At 42.0% G+C, this 25196-nt stretch overlaps 1 protein-coding gene across 9 annotated transcripts in view; it reads left to right on the top strand.

Moving 5' to 3' along the window:
• Positions 1-25196, top strand: part of DLGAP1 (DLG associated protein 1) — a 770938-nt gene that overhangs the window by 731829 nt on the left and 13913 nt on the right. For all 9 annotated transcript variants that reach the window (XM_043443644.1, XM_043443645.1, XM_043443646.1 and 6 more), the window contains one exon: positions 16690-17111. In XM_043443644.1, the coding sequence (XP_043299579.1) occupies positions 16690-17111 (422 nt within the window). The remainder of the gene's footprint in view (positions 1-16689; positions 17112-25196) is intronic.

The raw sequence follows: 25196 nt of genomic DNA, 5'->3' as shown, positions 1-25196 counted from the left end.
TAATACTTTTTTCAAAATAATAATAGGAACAATATATATGAATATCTTATACTCTTTAGTAGAAGTAAATTGAATGACAGCAATAATACAAAGGATGAGAAGTAAGATTAGGGCTACTTAATTATTATAAAGTATTTCAACACTCTTGAAGTGATATAGTATTATTTGAAAATGAACTTGGACCAGTTGTAAATCTACTAAGGCAACCACTAAAAAAAGTAAAAACAAGAAAGTATAACATATATGCTAAGAGGGAAATATGCGGAAGACAAAAATAGGAACAGAGGACAAAGAAACAGAAATCTCGTAGAAATTAATCCAGCTATATCAATAATCATTTTGTCAGTGGTCTAAATACATCAATTAGAAGACCAAGGTTGTCAGAATGCATAAAAAATAATACCCAACTTTGTATTTTCTATAAGAAATCCATGTTAAAATCCATGTTAAAAGACAGTTTAAAAGTAAGGTGATGGAGAAAAATATACTGCATTCAGTTCAGTTCAGTTCAGTCACTCAACTGTGTCCGACTCTTTGAGACCCCATGGACTGCAGCATGCCAGGCTTCCCTGTCCATCACCAACTCTTGGAGCTTGCTCAAGCTCATGTCCGTCGACTCGGTGATGCCATTCAACCATCTCATCCTCTGTTGTCCGCTTCTCCTTCTGCCTTCAATCTTTCCCAGCATCAGGGTCTTTTCCAATGAGTCAGTTCTTCACATAAGGTGGCCAAAGTATTGAAGTTTCAGCTTCAGCATCAGTCTTCCAATGAATATTCAGGATTGCTTTAGGATTGACCGGTTTGATCTCCTTAAAGTCCAAGGGACTCTCAAGAATCTTCTCCAACACCACAGTTCAAAAGCATCAATTCTTTGGCACTCAGCTTTCTTTGTGGTCCAACTCTCACATCCATTAATGACTACTGGAAAAACTATAGCTTTGACTAGACGGACCTTTGTTGGTAAAGTAACGTCTCTGCTTTTTAATATGCCATCTAGGTTGGTCATAGCTTTTCTTCCAAGGAGCAAGTGTCTTTTAATATCATGGCTGCAGTCACCATCTGCAGTGATTTTGGAGCCCAAAAAATAAAGTCTGTCACTGTTTCCATTGTTTCCCCATCTATTTGCCATGAAGTGATGGGACCAGATGCCATGATCTTAGTTTTCCGAATGTTGAGTTTTAAGCCAACTTTTTCACTCTCTTCTTTCACTTTCATCAAGAGGCTCTTTAGTTCTTGGCTTTCTGCCATAAGGGTGGTGTCATCTGCATATCTGAGGTTACTGATATTTCTCCAGCAATCTTAATTCCAGTTTGTGCTTCATCCAGCTGGCAGGATGTACTCTGCATATAAGTTGAATAAGCAGAGTGACAATATACAGTCTTGACATACTCCTTTCCCAATTTGGAACCAGTCTGTTGTTCCATGTCCAGTTCTAACTATTCCTTCTTGACCTGCACACAGAGTTCTCAAGAGGCATGTAAGGTGGTTTGGTATTCCCATCTCTTTAAGAATTTTCCACAATTTGTTGTGATTCACACAGTCAAAGGCTTTAGCATAGTCAATAAAGCAGAAATAGATATTTTTCTGGAACTCTCGTTTTTTTGATGATCCAATGGATATTGGCAATTTGATCTCTGGTTCCTCTGCCTTTTCTAAGTCCAGCTTGAATATATGGAAGTTCATGGTTCATATACTGTTGAAGCCTGGCTTGGTGAATTTTGAGCATTACTTTGCTAGTGTTGAGAGATGAGTGCAGCTGTGCGGTAGTTGGAGCATTCTTTGGCATTGCCTTTCTTTGGGATTAGAATGAAAACTGACCTTTTCCTGTCCTGTGGCCACTGCTGAGTTTTCCAAATGTGCTGGCATATTCAGTGCAGCACTTTCACAGCATCATCTTTTAGGATTTGAAATAGCTCAGCTGAAATTCCATCACCTCCACTAGCCTTGTTTGTAGTAATGCTTCCTAAGGCCCACTTGACTTCACATTCCAGTACGTCTGGCTCTAGGTGAGTGATCACATCATCATGGTTATCTGGGTCATGAAGATCTTTTTTGTATAGTTCTTCTGTGTATTATTGCCACCTCTTCTTAATATCTTCTGCTTCTATTAGGTCCATTCTGTATTAATACTAGTCAAAAGAAAGCAGGAGTGAACTTCCCTGGTGGTCCAGTGGTTAAGAATCTGCCTACCAATGCAGAGGACACAGGTTCAATCCCTGGTCTAGGAAGATCCCACATTGCCACGGAACAACTAAGTCCATGCACCACAACTACTGAAGCCTGCATGCCTAGAGGCCATGCTCCACAACAAGAGAAGCCACCACAATGAAAAGCCTGTGCACCACAACTAGAGAGTAGCCTCTGCTTGAAGCAACTAGAGAGAAGCCCTCAAGCAGCAATGAAGCAACTAGAGAGAAGCCCTCAAGCAGCAATGAAGACCCAGCGCAGCCAAAAATAAAGTTTAAAAAAAAAAAGCAAAAACAAAACAACAACAACAAAAAAAAAAACAGGAGCTGCTATATTAATTTCAGACAGAGGAGCCTTCGGAGTAAGAAAAATCAGAGATAAGGAAGGATATTACATTATATTATATATAACACAAATAAATCTCTCTAAAGAGTGAAGTCTCAAGAAAGCAATTATACCATCTTTTCTTTAAAGATATGAGAAAATCATCCTAATTTCTTAAATGTACTTCAAACATTTCCCCTGCAGTTAGCAATTCTATATGATCGAATTCATGCCCTGATGCTTGTCCATTTCTGTAGGAATGTTAAACATTATAATGCCTAATAGCAACCCCCAAACTTCAAATGAGCTATTTTTATCATGTTATTAAAAAGTTGAACATTTAATAAATTATTGCTGTTCCTCAGTAAACTGAGTAATTTCTTTTAAATACATCCCCCCAAAACGCTGGCAGCCCCAATTTTGGTGGTGCTTAAACTTCCAAACCATACCCATTCTCAAAGGTCACTATGTAGTTAACTGCTATGAAATAAATAAGCATTAAAAATTGATGTTAATGATTGTTTTCAACCTTCCCGTAAGAAATTTGCTGTCAAACAAGCAGAGATTGCTTGTTTCTTCTGTCTCTAATTTTAATTCTTTTTATAATTTTGCTGGTAGTCATTCATTTAGATAGGATCTTAAAATACAAAACTGGGTAGATGAGCTTTCTTAAAGACAGCTGGGGTTTTTTTTTAATATTTTAAATTATTTTTTAATTATCTAATGATAAAAGATAGGGCTGTTGTTTTCACATTGAATGGCTATTACAATCCATCTCTCACTTTCCCAAATAAACAGACTGATAAATGACACTAGCCTAACAAAAAGTGAAAAAAGAAAGAAAATATAGCAAGAGAAACAAAGAGATAGTGCAAAGAGAGGAAGATTAAAAGACTTTGTAAGATGGGCTTCCTGGTGGCAGTGGATAAGAACCTGCCAGCCAACTCATGGGTGCCAGCTCGGGTCTGGGAAAATCCCACATGCCTTGCAGTAAATAAGCCCATGTACCACAACTACTGAGTCTGTGCTCTAGAGCCATCAAGCCACCAACTACCGAACCCCACGCACCCTAGAGCCCAAGCTCAGAAGCAAGAGAAGCCACCGCGATGAGAAGCCCACCTACCTCAATGAAGAGTAGCCCCTGCTTGCTGCAACTAGAGAAAGCCCACACAGCACAACGAAGACCCAGTGCAGCCAAAAATAAAAGCAAATTAATAAAAAAAAAAAAAGACTTTGTAAGAGGCTGAGACTCAACATCACTTTTTGAAACCATCACAATTTAGGAACTAAATCCAACAGCAGAGTCCATCTGGCTGATTCATCTATTAAAAGGTAGACTTGTAAATTCAGGGTGTTATTCAGTGCTCCCTATTGAAACAAAAGAAAAAGTTAGTAACTCATTACTAAAAAGATAAGATGCACTGATAACCGATCTACTTCAAGAAAAGGAATCCAAACAGAGGATCACAAATCTTCCTCACTTATTTGCAGGCAGGGACCATGCACAGAGGAAGGCTGTCTGGAGGTCACTAGTTTAAATGCTATGGCAGCACCAAGCCAGGGTCGATGAATGCATGGGGTTTTGAAGCAAGACTTCAAAACTTCCTTTAGGCTAATAAAGCAATGTCTCCTCTCCATCCAACATTAGCTGTGTGCTTTATGTGCTCAGTCACTCAGCCGTGTCTGATTCTTTGCAGCCTCATGGACTATAGCCTACCAGAATCCTCTGACCATAGAATTCTCCAGACAAGAATACTGGAGTGGGTTGCCATTTCCTCCTCCAGGAAATCTTTCCAACCCAGGGATGGAATCCTTGTCTCCTGTATCTCCTGCACTGGCAGGCAGATTCTTTACCACTAGCACCACCTGGGAGGCCCCCAACATTAGCTATCTGTCCCCAATTCCTGTTTCACAGGTCAGCCAGTAGGATTATTCGATAGGATCCACATGGCATTATTTTTGCTGCTCTGCGGGAATGATCCTAAGCAAAGTGGGTCAAGCCCTCCCCTAGGAACGCTCCCCTCAGCCATGCTCTGTGCTCTATCCCAGGCCCTCCAAGCATCCTGCTTCCATCCTCTCCCATTCCCTGGACTGGTCCCCAGGAGTTCTCATGAGGTCTTCCTGTCTTCCAAGCTGATAATTAGCAAATCTAGTAAACCAATCCTTTCCATTGACTAAGATGAGAAAGCTAAAAGGCTCCCAGGGATCTCCCCTTTCTTTCCAAGTAACAACTGTATTTCAACAGTAGTTCAAACTAGACTTTCTTACCTTAGCCCATGACTGACTCCAAAAGTCTTAACAGTGGATACAAAGAGGAAGAATATTATTATTTTTATTATAAAAATAGCATGCATATTTACTGAGAGGAAAACATACAGCAGCATGTTAACAGTCTATAACTCTCCAGTGAACTTTGGAGCAACTGAAAAAACTGTGATTATATGTGTGGATAGACAGATATCTTTTTAAGTATTATATGACTTAGCAACTAAGCAACAACAATACTTTTTCTATAATTGTGAATCATTAAGTAATCTTATTAATGACAAGAAAATATAATATTTATATACTATGAAAATTTATAAATTGCAGAAATAAAAATAAAAATTTCCATAATCCTACTCATTAACCATGAACTAATAGAGGGGTATATTTTTACCTATGCTTTCTCCATGAACATTTTGAAAGTTGCTGAAATCTTCTTTTGTAAAAAACTCAGTAATATTTTAAAAATCAACTAATATTACAACAAAAGTGTTCTCATTATTAAAAATTCATGACAAATACTTCTTTTAATAGTTATACAATATTTAAGAATATGAGTTAAATTTCTCTCCCTGTTGAATATGTGCATTATTGCTAGATTGACTTTTGATTAAAGGTGGTGAAAAAAATATACACACATCAATCTTTGAGGCCTTCTGAAACTAAATGACAGTAAAAGGATTTTGTGTTTGTTTTGGCACAAGTTGTGGAGGATGAGAACAAGAGAGGAAAAAATACAGCAGCAGGAGCTGGAAGGCAGATAGACACATGATAATTGGCTTAGGTGACCAGAGAAAGCTGAATCTAAAGCTAGCCATGCAGAAACCTAAGATATAATTCAACTTAAGTTTCAGAACCTATAAAAGGCGTGGGCATTGACAGCACTGGACATAGGGCTGGGGGTGGAGCTAAAACTGCCTGAATCTGCAGTCAGGTGACAGATGGCTCTTCCCTACTCTGGCAGGAAGCTGGAGGCTTCCCTTCAGAGGCCAAAACAAATGGTCCTGGGTCTGGAAGACAGGCAAACAGTTGAGGGCAGGGTTGCTGTACTGAAAATAGGAGGATAAATGAAAATTCACAAACAGAATGTCGAGGCACCTGCCCTAAGTATTCTATGCTCTCTCGGCTCCCAGGATCCCGGCAGCCAAACACATTCCCTCTGTGTAGGTGTATGAACAGCCTGCAGTGGAGGAATGGGCCAGTCTGAGCCCAAAGAACCAAAGAAACTGTCATCAGGGATTCGGCAGTTAGATCACCCAACGCTGAGGATCACAATGAATGAGCCTGTCTCCAAAGCACAGACTTCTCAGGAGGCTTTTTCTATGACTTTCAAGGAGGAGCAGACAGCTAAGAATCAGCAAACTCACAGAGACCAGAGAAAAGCCATGAAATGAGAACCAAACATTTTCAGGAAAATCCAGAAATTTTTAAAGTGTTTTTGTTTTTTTTTTTTTTAGAGAAAAGAGAGGAAGGTTAGGCAAGAAGTCCCTGTGAAGGAAGTGGAAATTGATGCAGTCCCTTACAGAGCATCTTCCTGTATACCTGGTGGGGAGTGGAGAGGTGGGATGGAAAGAAAAGGGCTCTTAAAAATTAAAAAACTTAAAAAAAAAAATTTAAAAACTTAACAGAGAACTGGAAAACCCAACAGAAGAGTTGAAAGATAAAACTGAAGACATTTCTAGAAAAAAGTACAAAAAGGAAAAAAGCAAAGAAAGAAGTAAATATACAGGGACTTCCCTGGTGGTCCAGTGGCTAAGACTCTGCATTCCCAATGCAAGGGACCTGGGTTCGATCCTTGGTCAGGGAGCTAGATCCCACATGCTACATGTGGGACCCGATGTAGCCAAAATAAATAAATATTTTTTAAAAAAGAAGTAAATATGGAATCCAGGAAACAGGTGATCCAGCACAAGAAAGGGGAAAGGGAAAAAAAAATTTTAAAAATTAAAAAAAATAAAAAAAAAAAAAGAAAGGGGAAAGGGAAGTCTCAGGATGATGGAGAGGAATCTCCTGACAACGGTGGTGAGGCAAGTCTGGTGAGTGGCCGGGTGAGAGGGGACAGGTCAGAAGCTGTTAAAGATTTCTTCAGGAAGACTGGTGGAATTCCTAATCTGATCCAATGCATGGAGAAGATGCTTATACACCTGGGGGAATTTTGAGGATTAAGTGTTAAGTACATAAAACTTTTGTTCATAAAACTTCCCTGGTGCCTCAGATGGTGAAGAATCCGCCTGCAATGTGGGAGACTGGGTTCAATCCCTGGATTGGGAAGATTCCCTGGAGCAACTAAGCACAAGTACACATAAACATTAAGCACGTTTTTAAAAAGAAAAAAAAAATGTGCAGGAAGTAGAACTTCACACTGCATGTGTGCTCAGTCGTGTCCAGCTCTTTGCAACCCCATGGACTGTAGCCCACCAGGCTCCTCTGGCCATGGGATTCTCCAGGCAAGAATACTGGAGTGGGTTGCCATTCCCTTCTCCAGGGGACCTTCCCGACCCAGGGATCAAACTTGGGTCTCCAGCATTGCAGGCAGACTCTTTACTGCTGAGCCTTTGGAGAAACCCAGAGAACACATCCATCACTCCCCAAAGCCTCCTCCTGTCCCTGGATTGTGCTTTCAGTGTCATAGCTAAGAAATCTTTAGCTAATTCAAGGTAACAAGGTTTTTCTATGTTTTCTTCCAGAATGTCATTTTAGATTTTATGGTCTAGGACCTATATTTCAAGTAATTTTTATACATGGTGTGAGGTATGGATCAAAGCTTAATTTTTGCATATGAATATCCTTTTAACCTTCTCTCAAATATTTATTGATATAAAGAGATAGATATAATTTTGCCTTCTCTGTGTTGTTCCATTTATCTAATTATCCATCTTCACAGCGATGCAACACTGTCTTGACTATTGTAGCTTTATAGTAAGTTTTGAAATCAGGTAATGTAAGTCCACTAACTTCCTTCTTTTTCAAAGTGCTTTTTAAAATTTTTACAGCTATTTTAGGTCCTGAACATATTTTGTCAGTTTACCCACTGATATTTCTTCTTTTTCTTGCTGTTGTAAGTTTATTTTTATTTCCATTTCCAATTGTCCATTGTTAGGTCATGTAAATACAATTTATTTGCGTGTATGTAAGTCTTTTACAGTTGTTTCAGAGAGACATGTAAATCGGTTCAGTCATTCTTACTCTATTCTTGGCCAGAAGCAAAAGTCATCAATGTAGGTTTTATTTGGCCTGTGGATGGGGTAAGCCCAGTTATCAGCACTCCTCTCTGGTTGGAAGGTCGTGGAATATACTGGAATCACAGGGAGAAAAAGAGCATTCCAAACAAAGAGATCCAAGTTAAAAGTAACTTTACCTTTCCATATCTAAAGTTTTTGAGTTGGATGTAGTGAACACCTATACCTTTTTTAGGTGTATGTTCTCTGATTCAACATTCCAGCAGTGTTCCCTCAATTTTGAAAAAGCATTACACACAGATGGAAACTCTTTTTTTTTTTTAATTATTTAGCTGCTCTGGGTCTTAATTGAGGCACACAGGATCTTTAGTTGTGGTGTGTGGGATCTAGTTCCCCGACCAGGAATCAAACCCAGGCCCCCTGCATTGGGAGCTCAGAGTCTTAGCCACTGGACCACCAGGGAAATCCCAAGATGAAGACTCTTAGTTGATGTCTAGACCCAATCTCCTGGGTCTTGCCTTTCTGTTTATTCCTACATTTCCCAGGTCACTATATTGCCCTCATAATATCTAGTTCAGAAACAAGAGCCAAGTGTGGATAAGCATTCAGTACAGGTTCCAGTCTCCTATCCCCATCCCAACTCAACTACATTTTATAAGGTTAGATATTTGTGATGTACTTTTGAACAATTTATAAAGCAATCATCTTTGGTCTTAGCAACTGAAAGAGTTAAGGGGAGCTGAAAGCTTCAAAATGGTGTGCTTTGGGGTTATTTATTAACATTGTCAAAATGACAAATGGACATGCACAGAGAAAAGCTACTGGTCTCACAGCAATTTTCTGCCAAGAAAACTCCAGAATGTTATTTTCCTAGCATATGTGTGTTTAATATTTCCTCCTATGTCTTGTAAACTACTTCTTAACTGACTGGCCTCTTTATCTGGAAATCGTCCAAGTGAGAGACAGTTACTGAAGAGACTATTTACTTTCAGAGCTGAGGGAACTAGAAGAGAAAACTTATCCCAGAATAAATGGATAGTAAGTCATTTTGTGGCCTGTTCCTCCTTCATCAACTCCCCAATCCCCACCATTTCCTTGTTACATAGGTGAGGCTAGATGACAGTGAATGTCCAGGGCAGTCAGTCAGTCAGTCAGCTCAGTTGCTCAGTCGTGTCCTACTCTTTGCGACCCCATGGACTGCAGCATGCCAGGCTTCCCTGTCCATCACCAACTCCCAGAGCTTGCTCAAACTCATGTCCATCAAGTTGGTGATGCCATCCAACCATCTCATCCTCTGTTGTCCCCTTGCCCTCCTGCCTTCAATCTTGCCCAGCGTCAGGGTCTTTTCCAGTGAGTCAGTTCTTCACATCAGGTGGCTGAAGTATTGAAGTTTCAGCTTCAGCATCAGCCTTCCAATGAATATTCAGGACTGATTTCCTTTAGGATTGACTGGTTAGATCCCCTTGCAGCCCAAGGGACTCTCAAGAGTCTTCTCCAACACCACAGTTTAAAATCATCAGTTGTTTGGCACTCAGCTTTCTTTGTGGTCCAGCTCTCACATCCATACATGACTACTGGAAAAACCATAGCTTTGACTAGACGGACCTTTGTTGACAAAGTAATGTCTCTGCTTTTTAATATGCTGTCTGGTTCAGGGCAGGGTGTGCATATTTGGAGGTGTGTGTATGCAAAGGAAAACAAGATCTTTCATCTATATTTCATTTATGGTATGGGAATGGGAGCAGATGGATTTGCATAATAGCCTCTGGCCTTTCTCATCCCCACTTGGTGGAACCATCTCCTTCTTCCCTTGTAACACAGAGACCCTCCAGGACACACTGAATGTTTAAGGGAGGAAATGCTGACATTAAAATGTGCTTGTGGGCAATTCCCTAGCAGTCTAGTGGCTAGGACTCGTTGCTTTCACTGCCAGGGCCCTGGGTTCCATCCCTGTTAGGGGAACCTAGATCCTGCAAGCCATGCTGAGCAGCAAGAAAAAAAAAAGTGCTTGTGAATGACACCTGCCATTTCAGCAGGTTTGTGAACACACAGATTGAACACAAGTGTGGAAGGAAAGCTTGAGCGCCCATTATGGGACTTGTTTCCTATTTCTAGAAACCAATACCTGCTTTTGTTCCTTCACCAAAATTACCTCTATTCCTATACAGTTCTGAGTTTTTAGTATCTCCCTTGCTTCACATGTTAAAGCTTCACTCGGTTAAAGCCTCAAACTGGGGGGAACAACCCTGTGGGAAAGGAGCATTGTTCTCTGTATTAACACTGTGTCAACTGCTACAAAAGACCACTTTTGATCCTGACTGACTTAAATATGTAAACATTTGGGCTTGCAGCGATTTGTGCCTTTTTGACTAAGCAGGATGTTAAAAACAAAAAGCCAAAATCGAGGCAGCATCTTCTGACAGCCTGTTCAGGGACCAGAGACTTGGCAAGACCTTTGGCAGTCAGAAACATCCAGCATCTGCCAACCCAGAGGCTTTGGATCAATCCAACTGCTCTCAGCTCCCCTGGAGCATGGCACAGACGAGCACCCACCCTCCCTACTATACTCGACAAACAATCTCTTTTCTTTGCCAAGTTAACAATACTATGGCCTAGCCAAATAGTTCCTTCTGCTACACCTGAGTTTTAAAGGCGTGGCATTCATGCATTTCAGATTTCAAAAGCCTGGAAACTGGCATAATTCCTTAAATGCCTCATACATTTTCTTTCTTCCTTCCTTCTCTTTTTCGTTCTTTCCTTCCTGCCCAGCCTCCTCCTCCTACTTCCCTCCATCTTTCTCTTGCTTCCTTTTTACATGCTTTCCAAGATAATTTACTTTGAAAAAAGAAAAATTACCATCTGACTCACAAGCCAGTGGCCCCCATTTGACCCCAAAACAGGACTCAAAGAAAGACAACTGTAGGTGAGACTTCTCGGGCTTTTGTTCGGTACCTGGGGTCAGGGGCCAACAAATGACCTAACGTTCTTGTTGCGGAGGGAAAGTCGTTCCTTCTGGGGCACAGTCAGCTCAAGGATGTTTTGTTGAGGCTCCCAACCAAGGTTCCCATGGTGACAGCCCATCAAGGATACAGAGCCTGCCCAGCTGGCACTAACAGGGGAATGGCAACAAGCCGGGCCCTCACAGACACTATCAGCTAATACCAAGCCCACTCTCATCATTACCACTCCCTCCCTTTTACTTGACCAATGCATTACAATTATTTGGCCTAGAGTGAGTCTTCATGTAGAAAACTTATTCTCATTTTCTTTGCTTAAAGAGAGCTTTGGGCAAAAGGATGATGAATGTGGAGGGTTTTAAATGACCAATGGATGCTTGTGTTGAGTAGTTTTAAAATCTGTCAATAGGACCGTGCTAAGCACATTCAAATGGGGAGCAGGACACTTTCACTGAATTTGTGAACAAGGGCTGCATTACCCGTAGGTTCCTCTGTCCTCCATTCTAACTGGGAAGCTGGTCTGACAAGAAAGAGTGAATCTCTTTGTTAGGTTGTCTTAATTCTTGATCTCAATCTCATCACCTCCCTCACCATCCTTTCCACCTGTCTTTTATGTAATGAGACATCTTGGATTTTTACATCAGTTAAGTACCATTTCCCAAAACACCAAGATACTGAACTTTTGAAGGACAGTATCTCCAAATTCCATGTGTATTCAGCCTTTGACAGGAGGTACAGGAAAAAATGTGTAAAGAAGAAAGAACAGCATAGGACTTGGCGTTTCTCTCTTTGAACCTAGATTTAGTCCTGAAAGGCACCTTTTATGTGGATAGGACACATGGAGTACAGAATTCTGTAACAGGTGTGAGTTTCCCTAAGATAAGTTTATGACTCGTTATTCAGTCGCTCAGTCATGTCCAACTCTTTTTGACCGCATGGACTGCAGCACACCAGTCTCCTCTGTCCTCCACTATCTCCTGGAGTTTGCTCAAATTCTTGTCCATTGAGTCAGTGATGCCATGCAACCATCTCATCCTCTGCCGCCCTCTTCTCCTTTTGCCTTCAATCTTTCCCAACATCAGGGTCTTTTCCAATGAGTCGGCTCTTCACATCAGGTGGCCAAAGTATTGGAGCTTCAGCTTCAGCATCAGTCCTTCCAATGAATATTCAGGGTTGATTTCGTTTAGGGTTGACTGATTTGATCTCCTTGCTGTCCAAAGGACTCTCAAGAGTCTTCTAGAACCACAATTCAAATGGATAAATGCTTCAGTGCTCAGCCTTCTTTATGGACCAACTCTCACATCCATACATGACTACTGAGAAAACCATAGCTTTAATATAGACCTTTGTCGGCAAAGTGGTGTCTCGGCTTTTTAATACGCTGTCTAGGCTTGTCATAGCTTTTCTTCCAAGGAGCAAGGGTCTTTATGATTTGCATCTCAGATAACTGAACTTGCAGGAACAAAGCATGTGTGTTCTAAAGATACAGACTCTGCTTAGTTTTTGTTCATGACTCATTTTATTCAAATACACCTCCACCTGACAAGGGAGATGAGAATAAGCCTCCAAGATTTCCCATCTATTCCTTGATTTGTAATCTGCTGAACAGAAAAGTGGTGGGAGAGGGACGGAAAATCCTCTCATCAGAAACATAAACTTGTTTCATAGAAAGAGCACAAAGACAGCAGAGGTGAATGCTCATAAGTGTCCTTTCTCCTGCCTTCAGAACAGACACAGTATCCTGTCCTGTACTGGTTGGTTCAGTCTTTGATTTCATGGTTTTTCAATCCCTTGGGCAGAATATCAGCCAGTTCATTTCAGAATTTGTAATTATTACACATTTTACCTTTTGGCATGAAGGACCAAGGAAGTTTCAAGACTGGAAACTGTCTTGAAGCCACTGGTTTCAGCTTTTAGGTTTGTACCATCCACCAGCAACTGATCCATTCTTTTCAAAAACACAGAAATAAATCCAGTGACTCCTTCTGTGTTCCTATCAAACTTTTAAACAACAACTTGATCACACCCTTCGCCCAGAGGACACTCAGCACATGAAAAACATAAAGTGTTTCACAGAGCAGAACATTCTTTGAAAACTCTGGGCAGAATAAAGCACTCGTTTAAGGAACTTAATTGAGAGAAGCAGTGCAACCCGGAGAGGGCTGCCTGAGTTCAAAGGCACCGCTTTTAATCCCAAACTATTTTACCTTTCTTTCTTTCTGGGTGACTAACCTGCAGACTTCCACTCATCTCCTGCCAAGTCATTTTTCTTAAGAAGGTGGATACTTTACAAGATTCATAGCCAGGAGCCCTCTATCAGGAATGCTGGTGGTACGGATTTGGGTAGATAAAAACAGAGGCATGAGGAAAGTGGGTCTCTGTGATTTGCGTGCGCAGCAGACTCTGTCTCTGGCAAGTTTGCTCCAGTTGGAAACAATAAGGCGCTGGGCCTTCCTTGAGTCTGGAAATGTTATGCCTCTGGCAGCCCATGATCTTGGAGAGTGGAGCCAAGTATTTTCATAGTCAGGATTTTGTGTCAGTGGAACAGGCAGGATGTCAACTGTTAGGAGGAAAGTCATCCAATTCACACACGTGCAGCTGGAGAGACAGCTCAGCTTCAGATGTCATTTAACATGTTGGCGGGTGAGCAAGAAGGCGGCAGAAGTGGCCTCCTAAAGCCAAGAAACCACTGACTTTTGGGAGAATCATGGTGGCAGAATCATTCTTGTTTTCACAGAGAGTACCAGAAAGGACATTCTTTCAGACTTTCACACTGGGCAGTTTTTCCTGTGACCCATTTCAGAGTTAAGTGTGAGTTGAGTTAAGTGTGAGTTGCTCAGTCGTGTCTGACTCCCTGCGAACACATGGGCTATAGCCCACCAGGCTCCTCTGTTCATGGGATTCTCTGGGCAAGAATACTGGAGTGGGTTGCCATTCTTTTCTCCAGAGGCTCTTCACAATCCAAGAATTGAATCTAGGTCTCCTGCATTGCAGGCAGACTTTTTACCAACTGAGCCACCTATAAAATCACCATGCCTGATACCTTACATAGAAGTAACTTTTTTTTAACTTTTTATCTTGTTTTAGGGTATAGCCGATTAACGATATTGTAATAGTTTCTAGTTTCAGGTAAACACCAGAGGGACTCAGCCATGTGTGTGTGTGTTAGTTGTTCAGTCATGTCCAACTCTTTGCCACCCCATACTGTGGCCCTTCAGGCTCCTCTGTCCATGGAATTCTCCAGGCAAGGCTGTTGGAATGGGTTGCCAATTCCTTTCAGGTGGACAGCAAAGGGACTCAGCCATACATATACATGTATCCATTCTCTCCCAAATTTCCTTCCCATCCAGGCTGCCACATAACATTGAGCAGGTTTCCCTGTGCTATTCAGTAGGCCCTTGTAGGTGATTCATTTTATATGTAGCAGTGTGTACATATTGATTCCAAACTCCCTAACTATCCCTCCCTCCCATCCTTCCCCACTGGCAACCACAAGTTCATTCTCTTAAGTCTGTAAGTCTGTTTCTGTCTTGTAAATAAGTTCATCTGATTCATTTCTTTTTAGATCCTGCATATAAAGCATGTCACACGATATTTCTTCTTCTCTGATTACAGAAGTAATTTCTTGAAAACAGCAAACAGTGAGATGGACCAGCCTTTTTTGGCTGGCCTATCCTCATAAAATGAATGGCGAGCATCACAACATTTTTTTTATTATTGTGATCATCCTAATAATTAATACATATCAATTGTGCAGTCATTATTTTCTTGGTATTTGTTCTCTAGGGGGGGAAATGGACTGATTGAGATGATTATACCTTTTCCTTTTTGTGATTTCCAGTCTGTTCATTCTTTATTTTTGAGGGACTAGAATACTGGTGCTCACTGGCTCTTACAGAGTTTCCAGGAGAGTTAAGGAAAAAAACATATTATCTGGCTTATTAAATGTTGTATGGACCTTAGTGCACTCTCCTTTAAGGATGGCGCTACTGAATGTTAATTGAAAATCAACTGGCAAATAAACCATCATAACATGGCATAATCATGAACCAGCCAAGAAAATCCACCACTTCATACCCATTAAAACAGCTACTATAGAAAAAGTCAGAAAATCAGCGTTGGCAAGGATGTGGAGAAATTAAAAACTTCGTGCATTTTTGGTTGCAATATAAAATGGTATGGCTGCTAGGGAAAACAGAATTACCACATAATTCAACAATTCTGCTTCCGGCTATGTACCCAGAACAAATGAAAGCAGAATCTCAAAGATGTATTTGTATACCCATGTTCATAGAAGAATTATTCACAATAGCCACAAAGTGAAACAAAGTCAAGTGTTTATCAATGGATTAAAAAATGAACACAATGTGGTATATACATATAATGGGATATTATTCAGCCTTAAATGGGAAGGGAATTCTGACACATGCTACAATATAGATGAACTTTGAAGACATCATGCTAAGTAAAATAAGCCAGCGACAAAAAGACAAATACTGTATAATTCTACTTACATGAGGGACTGAAAGTAATCAAATTTAGAGAGACAAAACGTGCAATCGTGGCTGCTAGAGGCTGGAGGGAAGGGAGGTGGAGTGGGGAGTTGTTTAATGGGTACAGAGTTTCAGCTGACAAACATGAAAAAGTTCTGGAGGGGGGTGGTGGTGATGGCTGCCCAACCATGGAAACAAACTTAACGCCACTGAATCATATACTTGAAAGTTGTTAGTCAATTTTATGTTATGTATTATTTCTTCAGAATAAAAAAATATTAGATCAGGAAGTTACATTAAAAAAATAAGTATCAAGTGGGGTAACAGACACCTGATGCTGCCTTCTATAGACTTATAAACTCTTATATCTTGTTAAATCGTCATTTCCTGTCTGCTCTTGAAGCCAGGGAAACTTTGCCGAGTGTGCTTTAAATTACTTCAGACCCACACCTTCCCCTGCCCCTTGTCTGAGAAAGAACTCGCTGCTCCCCTGTCCTTCCCCACCCCTCTCACCTTCCGTAAGTCCTCACCTTCACTGTAGGTGTCTCCAGCCATTTGGCTGAGAGACACCGATTGCATGGATGTCCATACGGAAATGCTGTTATCAAGTTGTCTTGTACTTTATCTCGGGAGGACTGTGGAGGGGACATTAAAGGTACAGGGAAAGACGATACTGGAGAACTCTAGATCTGAGCTAATTTTGCCCCAAAGGCTTTGTACCAAATTATCACTATGACCAGGTGATCAAGAGAATAATTACCAGGGAAAGGAGCTTTAACTTTAAGAGGAGCTTAATGGCATTTTAGTTTGTCTTCAGGTAAGAGCTGTCCCTGGGAAATGTGGTTATGCAGGATTCAAGATAGTCTTGGTCCACGTTGGGTTGTGTTCCCTTCCCCCCCGTCCCTTGTTTCAAAGAAAATTACAGCAAAGCAAGATATAGCTAAATTGTTTTCCTTACCCCTCAGCAAGTTTACTGATCACTGTATGTAAGGATCCAAGCCATGGCAGACTGGGGCGGAAGGTGGACCTTGGACATCGATCTGGCTTTGAGAGCTGGTGCCTGTTGGTCCACTTCTAAACTTTCTCCAAATACGATTTCACATTCTGTCCATACTGACCAGAGAGGAGGGATCGTGTTCTTTACACTAGCGCTATAGTTCTTTACTGATGCGCTGGCCTCCAGGGGCTACCTCCACAGATGGAGAGGATGGGACTGCCCGCGCAGAATGTGGTTCTGCTTCAAGAAACATCCTTAACTAATTCGTCTCTCTCTATCCCTCCAAGCTTCCGCAGGTTCACTCGCTCCAACAGTGTGACGACGGCTGTGCAGGCCGACCTGGACTTCCACGACAACCTGGAAAACTCTCTGGAGTCGATAGAGGACAATTCGTGCCCCGGCCCGGTGGCCAGACAGTTCTCCCGGGATGCCAGCACCTCCACCGTCAGCATCCAGGGCTCAGGAAACCATTACCACGCCTGCGCGGTCGAGGAGGACTTCGACGCGGACTTCGATCCTTCCATTCTGCCGCCCCCGGACCCCTGGATTGATTCAATCACCGAAGACCCCCTGGAGGCCGTGCAGAGATCAGTGTGCCACCGGGACGGCCACTGGTTTCTGAAGCTTCTCCAGGCGGAGCGGGACCGCATGGAAGGCTGGTGCCAGCAGATGGAGAGAGAAGAGCGGGAGAACAACCTTCCTGAGGAGAGTAAGTGCGTCGCCGCGTATGCGCACGCGCAAACGCCTGGTGCTATGGGCGGGGCATCTGGTGCAGGGCATCCGGGATGGGGCGGGGCGGGGCGGGGACACTTTCTTCCTTCCGGTTGCGCAGAGCTGCTCATGTAGCTGTCACACTTTCTGTAGCTCTGCGTCTGAGACTTTCGGCTCTGGACCACGGTGGGGTGCGCTGAGGCTTCTGAATGGTTCCTCTTCCCCAAGACGCTCCCCCATTGGTGTTACTCCTCAGGGAAGGAACAGTAATTCTAACTAGTTTCAAGATTCCCATCTAGGCATCCTTTGGATATTTATAATCTTCCAAACGTACTACTTTCACTAACATACAAGATTAAAATGAGGCTGGTCGTGTCTAGGCCGGTAGACGCCACGCTTATTGACATTCTTAGCCTTGCTTAGCCTGCACTTTCCTCCTTAGATTTAAACAAATCTTCAGCCGCTAAAACAAGTAACACATTTTAATAGATTAAATAAATGATAAAGGGTGGATAAGTTAAATAAATAATGGAGGCCCCACACACCGTTCTTTTCAAACTTGGCCTTTTAACAACAATCCTTGTTAACAATCGACAAAGAAGTTACCAGATGTCCACAGTCCTGAGACATGTTTTGTGCATTGCCAAAAACTGAAATTTTTGGAAAATAGTTTATAATCAGTGTGTATATCAATGTTGGATGTTTATTTGCCTGTGAAAAACGATTATTGAATGAACAGTGGATCTTCCTACTGATAATATATTTGAATCAGGGAAAATCAGTGGTAGGCATCTAAGCCTGCCTTCATTTTGGGGTGGGAACCACCTGGAAGAGTATTGTCATGATGTGGCTTTTTAGACTTGTCTTTTAAGTCATCATTTAACTTTTTATCATGAAAATCTTAGAACACGTACAAAAGTAGAGCATTTATTATAATAAATCTCCATGTACCTATCACCCAGTTCAATGAGTGGCCAGTCTCAACTTCCCCCATGTTGTCATCATTTTTGCCAGAGGATCTTAAGGAAAATCCAAGACATCTCGTCACTTCACTGTGCATCTCTGATAAGGATTTTTTTTTTTTAATAACCAATCATGTATTATCATCCCTAACAAAAACAATAATTTCTTAATAATGAGATCTAGGGCTTTCTATAAATCATGTTCAGTTAACTTACTAAGTAAAGCAAGCTAACTGTGTCAGGGAGCAGTGAGCTTTCCATAAGGGAAGTATTTTTATGAGAATGGAGACTGGAAAAGAACAGTTCACATGTTGCAGGATTTCTGCTCTGGATCTTGCTCGCAGCTCTTCTCTGCTCTTTCCTCCTCCAGACCCCTATCCACCCACTGACTAGCTTATTTGTTCCCTTTCAGAGCAGGTTAGAAAACCCATCAGTATATTTCTGTAATGTTCCTTTTGTTCTTTCATGATGAGTGCAAACAACTTAGCAGTGGAAAAGCAAATCTCCTTGACACTTGCCCCAATGGTCCATGCCACTGCATGCTCACCTGGGTGTGGAGCCACAGAGAATATGCTCTGTGCCCTGGTGACAGGGTTATGAAGCAACACCTAATAGCGGTGGGTGGGGGCAGGTTTCAATAAGAAAGTCTTCTATGTGTATATATATGCATGCATGCTCAGTCGTGTCTGACTCTTTTCAACCCTTTGGATTGTAGCCTGCCAGGCTCCTCTGTCCATGGGATTCTCCTGGCAAGAATACTGTAGTGGGTTGCCATTTCCTCCTCCAGGGGAACTTCCCGATCCAGAGATTGAACCCATGTCTCCTACATCTCCTACACTAGTAGGCAGGTTCTTTACCAACTGAGCCACTGGGAAGCCAAGAAAGTCTTAGCAGTTGCATTTTCTTATTCTCCTTTCCCCTTATGAGCAAACCCAAAGCCTAGTAAACTTTACTGGGATGTGGTAAACTTGCCCACATCTAAGGAACAATGGCCTCGGGTGCCCTGCTCAACAGGGCAAGCTATTTTGCAGATTTCAGGTCATTCATTGCATTGATTCATACTTGTTCTAGCTTCCCCCAGTTAACGTCCAGTATGACCCGGGAAGCTGTTCATGTGGTGTTTTCTTTTAATCTTATCTTTTCTTCCCATCTGAGACTAGATCTATTTCTCTCAACCCAGCTTTGTAATGATGCATGAGGATAGCCAATGTATAAAGATTTAGGAGAATCTTCCTTGACACTTACATAGCTGGTAAGTGTAAGTTATGAAAACAAGTCAATGTATTTTGATACAAGCGTATGTATTTGAAAGGTGAAAATCATGCCAGAAAATCAGATTCTCATCCTGTGTTTGGGATGAAAGAGAAGTATGTTTGTATCTTGAACATGAAGGAACTGCTCATTCATTCACTGTTCCAGAATGTTTACTTCAGATGTTATTTAAACTATTAATTTATTAAAAAATAAAGTAAAAAAAAATAAAATAAAAAAATAAAAAATAAATAAAATAAAAAATAAAGTAAAATATTGATTTATAAATAGGACTTATAAACCTATTCCATATGAAAATATTTTGTTATAACTAGATTGTTCTAACAATAATTTGCTGTTTGTACACGAAGGTACTGCTTGTCTTACCATTAAGAAGCCATATGTCTTAAGGACATTTTCTTTAGAGTAGTGATTTTTTTAGCTCTACCTCTATTTTACAAGGTTGCTGCCTGGGGATGGCGTGGGGGAGGTGTGAGGGTCATGGCTGCAGAACAAGCAAAGGTAACTAAGCGTGGGAGTGTTTTTGATGCTTTGCTTTAAAGCAGTCAACTGAGTAATCTTAGATGGCAAGTATGCAATGAGACCTGTTTCACTGGGGAGTGAGTTTCCCTTTGTAGTTTGAAATATATTTCAATATCAGAGCCCCCTTTTCCCAGTTAAAAAAAAATATATACCCAACACCAATAAAATAATAGGAAGAACAGTGAAGCTCTTTTTTTTTTTGAAGCTCTTTGATAAGGGCTCAGAGTTCTGTCGTCTTAGTCCCTGGAACAACGTCCCTCCCTACCAACCAAAAAGCTCCTCAGATTTTTCGAGTTTGGTTGGAAAACCAATCATCTATAGTGAAAAGTCCAAATTATTAATTTTTCAAAATATTGTTTTAGAACTTTAGATCAAACAGCTAACACAAAGTTCAGAGGTAAATGCCTTTATTACATGTTTTTTTTTTTTTTTTTTTTCACAAAATTCTAAACTTTATTTATGAACAATGAAATCTGAATTTTATGTAATTTTCATGTCATGAAATATTGTCCTTTTGATATGCTTTCAGAGACAGAGAAATGTTAAAAACCAGTCTTAGTTCACAGGCCATACAAAAACACAGGCTACAAGCTGCATTTTGCTGACAGGGTCATTGTTTGCTGACCTCTGTTCAAGACTCAGACCATTATATAGTACTGATTCTCAGTTTACACAATTATGTGACTCAAAAAAGAAAAAATTGATGGCAAATCTATACAAGAACTGGTTGGTACTGTCAGGCGAGTGTAAGCTCCTTGGTTCTTTGTCTCATCACAACAAAGATTTGGAGTGACGGTACCATATAAATCTCCTAAACCATTGGGAAAAAATGTCTGCCCTTCAAAGAGATGTCTCTGTACATATCCCCAATAATATTCTTGGTGGTGGTTTAGTCACTAAGTTGTGTCCAACTCTTTGTAGCCTGCCAGGCTCCTCTGTTCATGGGATTCTCCAGGCAAGAATACTGGAGTGGGTTGCCATTTCCTTCTCCTATTACATGGTTTTTTAAATGTATCAAAGTGATTCAAATTAGAAATGTCTAACGTCTGTTCATATAAGCCCATCTAGCCTACAAAAAAAGGCTCCTCCTTCAGCTTGAGCCTCACCTTCTAGAAGTCTTTGCAGAATGCACTACCTTGGGCTGAACTGGGTGCTTCTGTAATAGCCATACATTTGTCTGCCAGGTATTTCCAACATTTTTTGATGATAATCTATGTATCTCTCTCCTCGACTGAAAAGTGAGTTCTGGGGACAGAAATTGTTCTTGTCTCATTCATCTTCATATCCCCATCCTTCTGACAGTTCTTGACATATAGCAGGGAATTGGTGAATACATATTTGAATCCTGAAACTATTTTGGAAATTCTGTTTTACAGAAGTGTTTTCTTTAGCCAAACCTTTCTTCCTAAGTAGCTTACAAAATATTCAACAAGTAACTCGCTGCTATTGTCGCCCAAAGCTGGAAGGGGCAGTGCCTGGCGAAGTGGAGAGCGGGATCCGGTAGGGAGATATGAACACCTACCACCAAAAGGCTGGAAAGGACTTGCATGTCTGTCAGTTGCCTGGGCTAGATGGACCCTCATGTCCCTTCTAGCTCTTGGGATGAGATTCCACTCACAAGCACTTGAAAACTTTCTCTGTCTTTCATGCTCTGGGACGTATGAAACGGAAGCTCCCACCCACTAGCTTTCCAGAATTCTAAACAGCACAGAGGAGCATGCACATGCGCAGTCAGAGTCGCCAATTTCAAATGAGGCTAATGGAAATCAGTGAGGATCTGACCAGAGAACAGGGAGAAATCGAGAATAGGAGCTCATGAAAGAATATCCATCTTGTCCTCACAGTCCCCGGGCCCATGGGCTACAGGCCTTGACAGGTGGTGTTTTATTTACCCTCAAAACAGCTCTCTGGCAGTCTCTTGTCCAAGGTCACAGAACACAGAAGCGCCTGGTGGAATAGATACAACATGAATAACATCTGACAAGACAATAACACTTTGTGTGTTCCTGAGTGCCTCCTCCAAAGCTCTCCATACATATCTGCCCCTGCCTCCTTGGCAACCTCACTTCTGTTCTGATAAGTGGGCCTGGGGTTGCAGAGGGCCTTTGTTTTAGTAAGTCTCTAATTTAACCTTTGCTTGTTTTTTTTTTTAATAAGGGGGAGGGTAGTAAGGAAGGGGAGCCAGTTCTGTTTGGCAGGCATAGCCAATGTCTAAGTAACCGGCTTTTGGAAAAAAAAAAATCTGTGTACACAGAAAAAGGGCTTTGATAGATGGGTCAAGCACAAATCTATGTGTCTGCTCGTCAAACCACCTTTTGTGTTGAGTCCCAGACAGGAGGGTCATTCTTCAGGGTACGTGACAATGGTGGCTCCGTGAGCGATCCCTCCCAGGAGAGCTGATCTTCACCATCAGCAGGGAAAGATAAGCAGGATTGGGTGGGAGAAAGGATGATTCTAATCACACCTGCTTAATTTATCTTGTGGAGCCCAAGAATTATTCCATATTTTAAATATTTTTAAATGTTTAGTGAATGTGCTTAATGTCTCTGAATGGCCCACTTAAAAATAGTTGAAATGGTAGATCTTATGTATATTTCACCACACACACACAAAAATATCCCCCCTCCCCAAAAAATACTGTGCAGCAGCTGAAGGTACATGAGTCAGACTTGCTATCATCACATCCATACTTATTCATCATGCTTATAGGAATGTAAGTTAAATATCTTCCTAAATATCTTCCTAAATCAAAACACAGCATGTCTGAGGGGGAAAAAAAGAAGTTAGGAGCAGCACCCGTCTGCTCTGGGACCTCCCTGGAGGTCCAGTGATTAAGACTCTGTGCTTCTAGTGCAGAGGGTGTGGGTTTGATCCCTGGTTGGGGAACTAAGATCCCACAGACCGCATGGCACAGCCTCCCTCCCCCATAAAGAACTGACTGCTTAATGGGAAGCTGAGATTCAGATCTGGGGCCTGGGTTGGTTGCAATCATCCTCCTTTATAAGAGAGTTGAAGTAACAAAGTGATAGCTGCTCAACCATGTCCAGCTCTTTGTGACCCCATGAACGGTAGCCCTCCAGGCTCCACAGTCCATGGGATTTCCCAGGCAAGAATACTGGAGCGAGTAGCCGTTTCCTTCTCCAGGGGGTCTTCCTGATCCAGGGATCAAACCTGGGTCTCCTGTATTGCAGGAGGACTCTTTACCATCAGAGCCACCAGGGAAGCCCTGAAGGAAGAAAAAAAAAAAAGAGTCATCCAATTTGCAGTAATTATTCAGTGATCAGTCATTTTACCTTGCTATCATCCTAATTCTGACTGCTGCTTCCTAAGGATCTTGTTTGTGGCCTTCCAGGACTGGAAAACACTGCTTTCCCCAAAACTGGACAAATGTACTTAAGGAAGTCCAGAAAGAAAATAAACACTTACAATCACGGCTCTCCAAAAATCGAGCTATAAATTTTTCAGATGTGGGGAGCTATCCTTTTTCCTGATAAAATGAAAGCAGCGTAAAGACTTTGGTTCTTGGGTTAAACCTTCCTCCCTAACAGTTGATGGTAGGTTTCTGGCTCAATAACAGACTAAGAGAAATCTGCAGTGAGCAAGGGAGCCATAGCAGCTGACAGAATGTTCCCGCAGCTCTCAAAGTACACCGACCCGAGCTTGTCTCAGACAATGGGCCCTTGTGTGAAACAGCTGTCCCAGGGAGATGGTCCCTCACGCTGTTGGAGAGGGCCTGCATGTTACAGGGACCCGTCTGGTTTTATCTGACCAGGACGAAACGCCCAGATGGAGCGCAGGGCTCCCACCAGGAATGCAGTCCAGCACCACCGGCTCCAAACATGGGCTCGGGTTTCAGTGGCCCCAGGATGAAATATACTGGTTGATTGTGCTTGGAAATCTAGCTTTGCTTCCTGAACTGTGGACAATTTCTATGTGGAATTTTCAGGCTTTATCTGAAAGGAATGGATAAGCCCAAAGCATGTGTGGGAGGGAGGCAGATTAGTAACACTTTCATTTTGCCTGGTAATAGCATCCCCTGTTAGTGAAACTTGGCCTTGAGTCCCCCAGAAGGCCTGGGAGCCTTGGCAGCGGACGTCCGGCTGGTAATGAAACCTGAAATGGGGTTTGCCAGGTTTCAGGTTGAGTTACAGTGGGGAAGCTGTGCACAGTCATCACCTCGACGGTTGATGGGTGCCATCCCAAGCTTGCTCTGCCCGGGCTGCCTGTGGCCTCTCTGCAGCCTGAAGACTGGTGGGTGGCAGGCACAGGAGCATGCTGTGATTTCTGCAGCTCAGCTGCCTCAAGCCTTGAGTGCTTCTAAGCAGGTAAGGTGGGTGCATCCTAGCTCCTTCCGGTTCAAGTCCCATCTTTCCTTTGAACTGACCTTCAAAAGGTCCCTCCCCACCTCCACGCCCCAACACACACATGCACATACACACACAGGCATACATGTTTTTTAAGGTCTGACCAACCTGAAATTAGTGACCACAAAGGAAGTGGCATTAATGAAAAGAAAACTGGGTGCAATGTGTCTTATGTTTAACCTTCCAGAATGCTGGGTGCATTTTGCTCTGCACAGTGCTGGGCACAAAGAGGAAGGTGTTGGTGCTGGTCTGGGCATCCTTTCGCAGGTGTGTTTTACTGGGAGTGATCTGAGGCTGAGAGGCTCAGAGACATGAAGGCCGGGAAAGGTAGAGATGGATAGAGGCAAGCAGGACCATGACTGAAAGCAGCTCTCCTGGTTCCTGGGCCAGCGCTGTTCTCAATATTCCAGACATCTCTACTCAACAGAGAGGCAGAGATTACAGAGAGAGGGCTTGCCTCATGGAGCACGATTCCCCATTGCTTTCTCTAACCATTTCTGTGGAAGATCATTGGAATGGACTTCAAATGCAGTCTTTAGTCCTTCCCAATTCCCAAGGGAAATGTCAACTCATTTAATCTCATCCCAGTTTCAAAGGCTCAAAAACTGTATCTGTCTATGTGATGTAGATGCTGTTTCTAGTTCATGGCTGATGTAAATGGAGATATGGATGGGAACGTAAGCATCTTTTACAAGTAAGACTCCTGGAGTAAGAGTTGGGGAAAAATAAAATTAGCTGAGTGTTTGAAAAGTTGCTCTTTACAAACAAAATATTTCCCCCAGGGCTTAGCCCCATGGAAGCTCTGGTTTTAGTCCATGAGATCATTTCTACTTGAGAATTCTATTATTTGTTCATTAACCTTTAATAAATTCATCATTCTTTATTCATTTAAGTTTTGGCTCCTTTAAGAAAAAAAAAAAGTGCTCATGTTACATTCAGAGCAGCCGTTGTCAGCCAGGAATG

Source organism: Cervus canadensis, chromosome 23 (assembly GCF_019320065.1).
Source record: "Cervus canadensis isolate Bull #8, Minnesota chromosome 23, ASM1932006v1, whole genome shotgun sequence".
In the NCBI taxonomy this organism is placed as follows: domain Eukaryota; kingdom Metazoa; phylum Chordata; class Mammalia; order Artiodactyla; family Cervidae; genus Cervus; species Cervus canadensis.
Note: the sequence above shows the minus strand (reverse complement) of the source record. Positions and strands in the feature narration are given on the sequence as shown.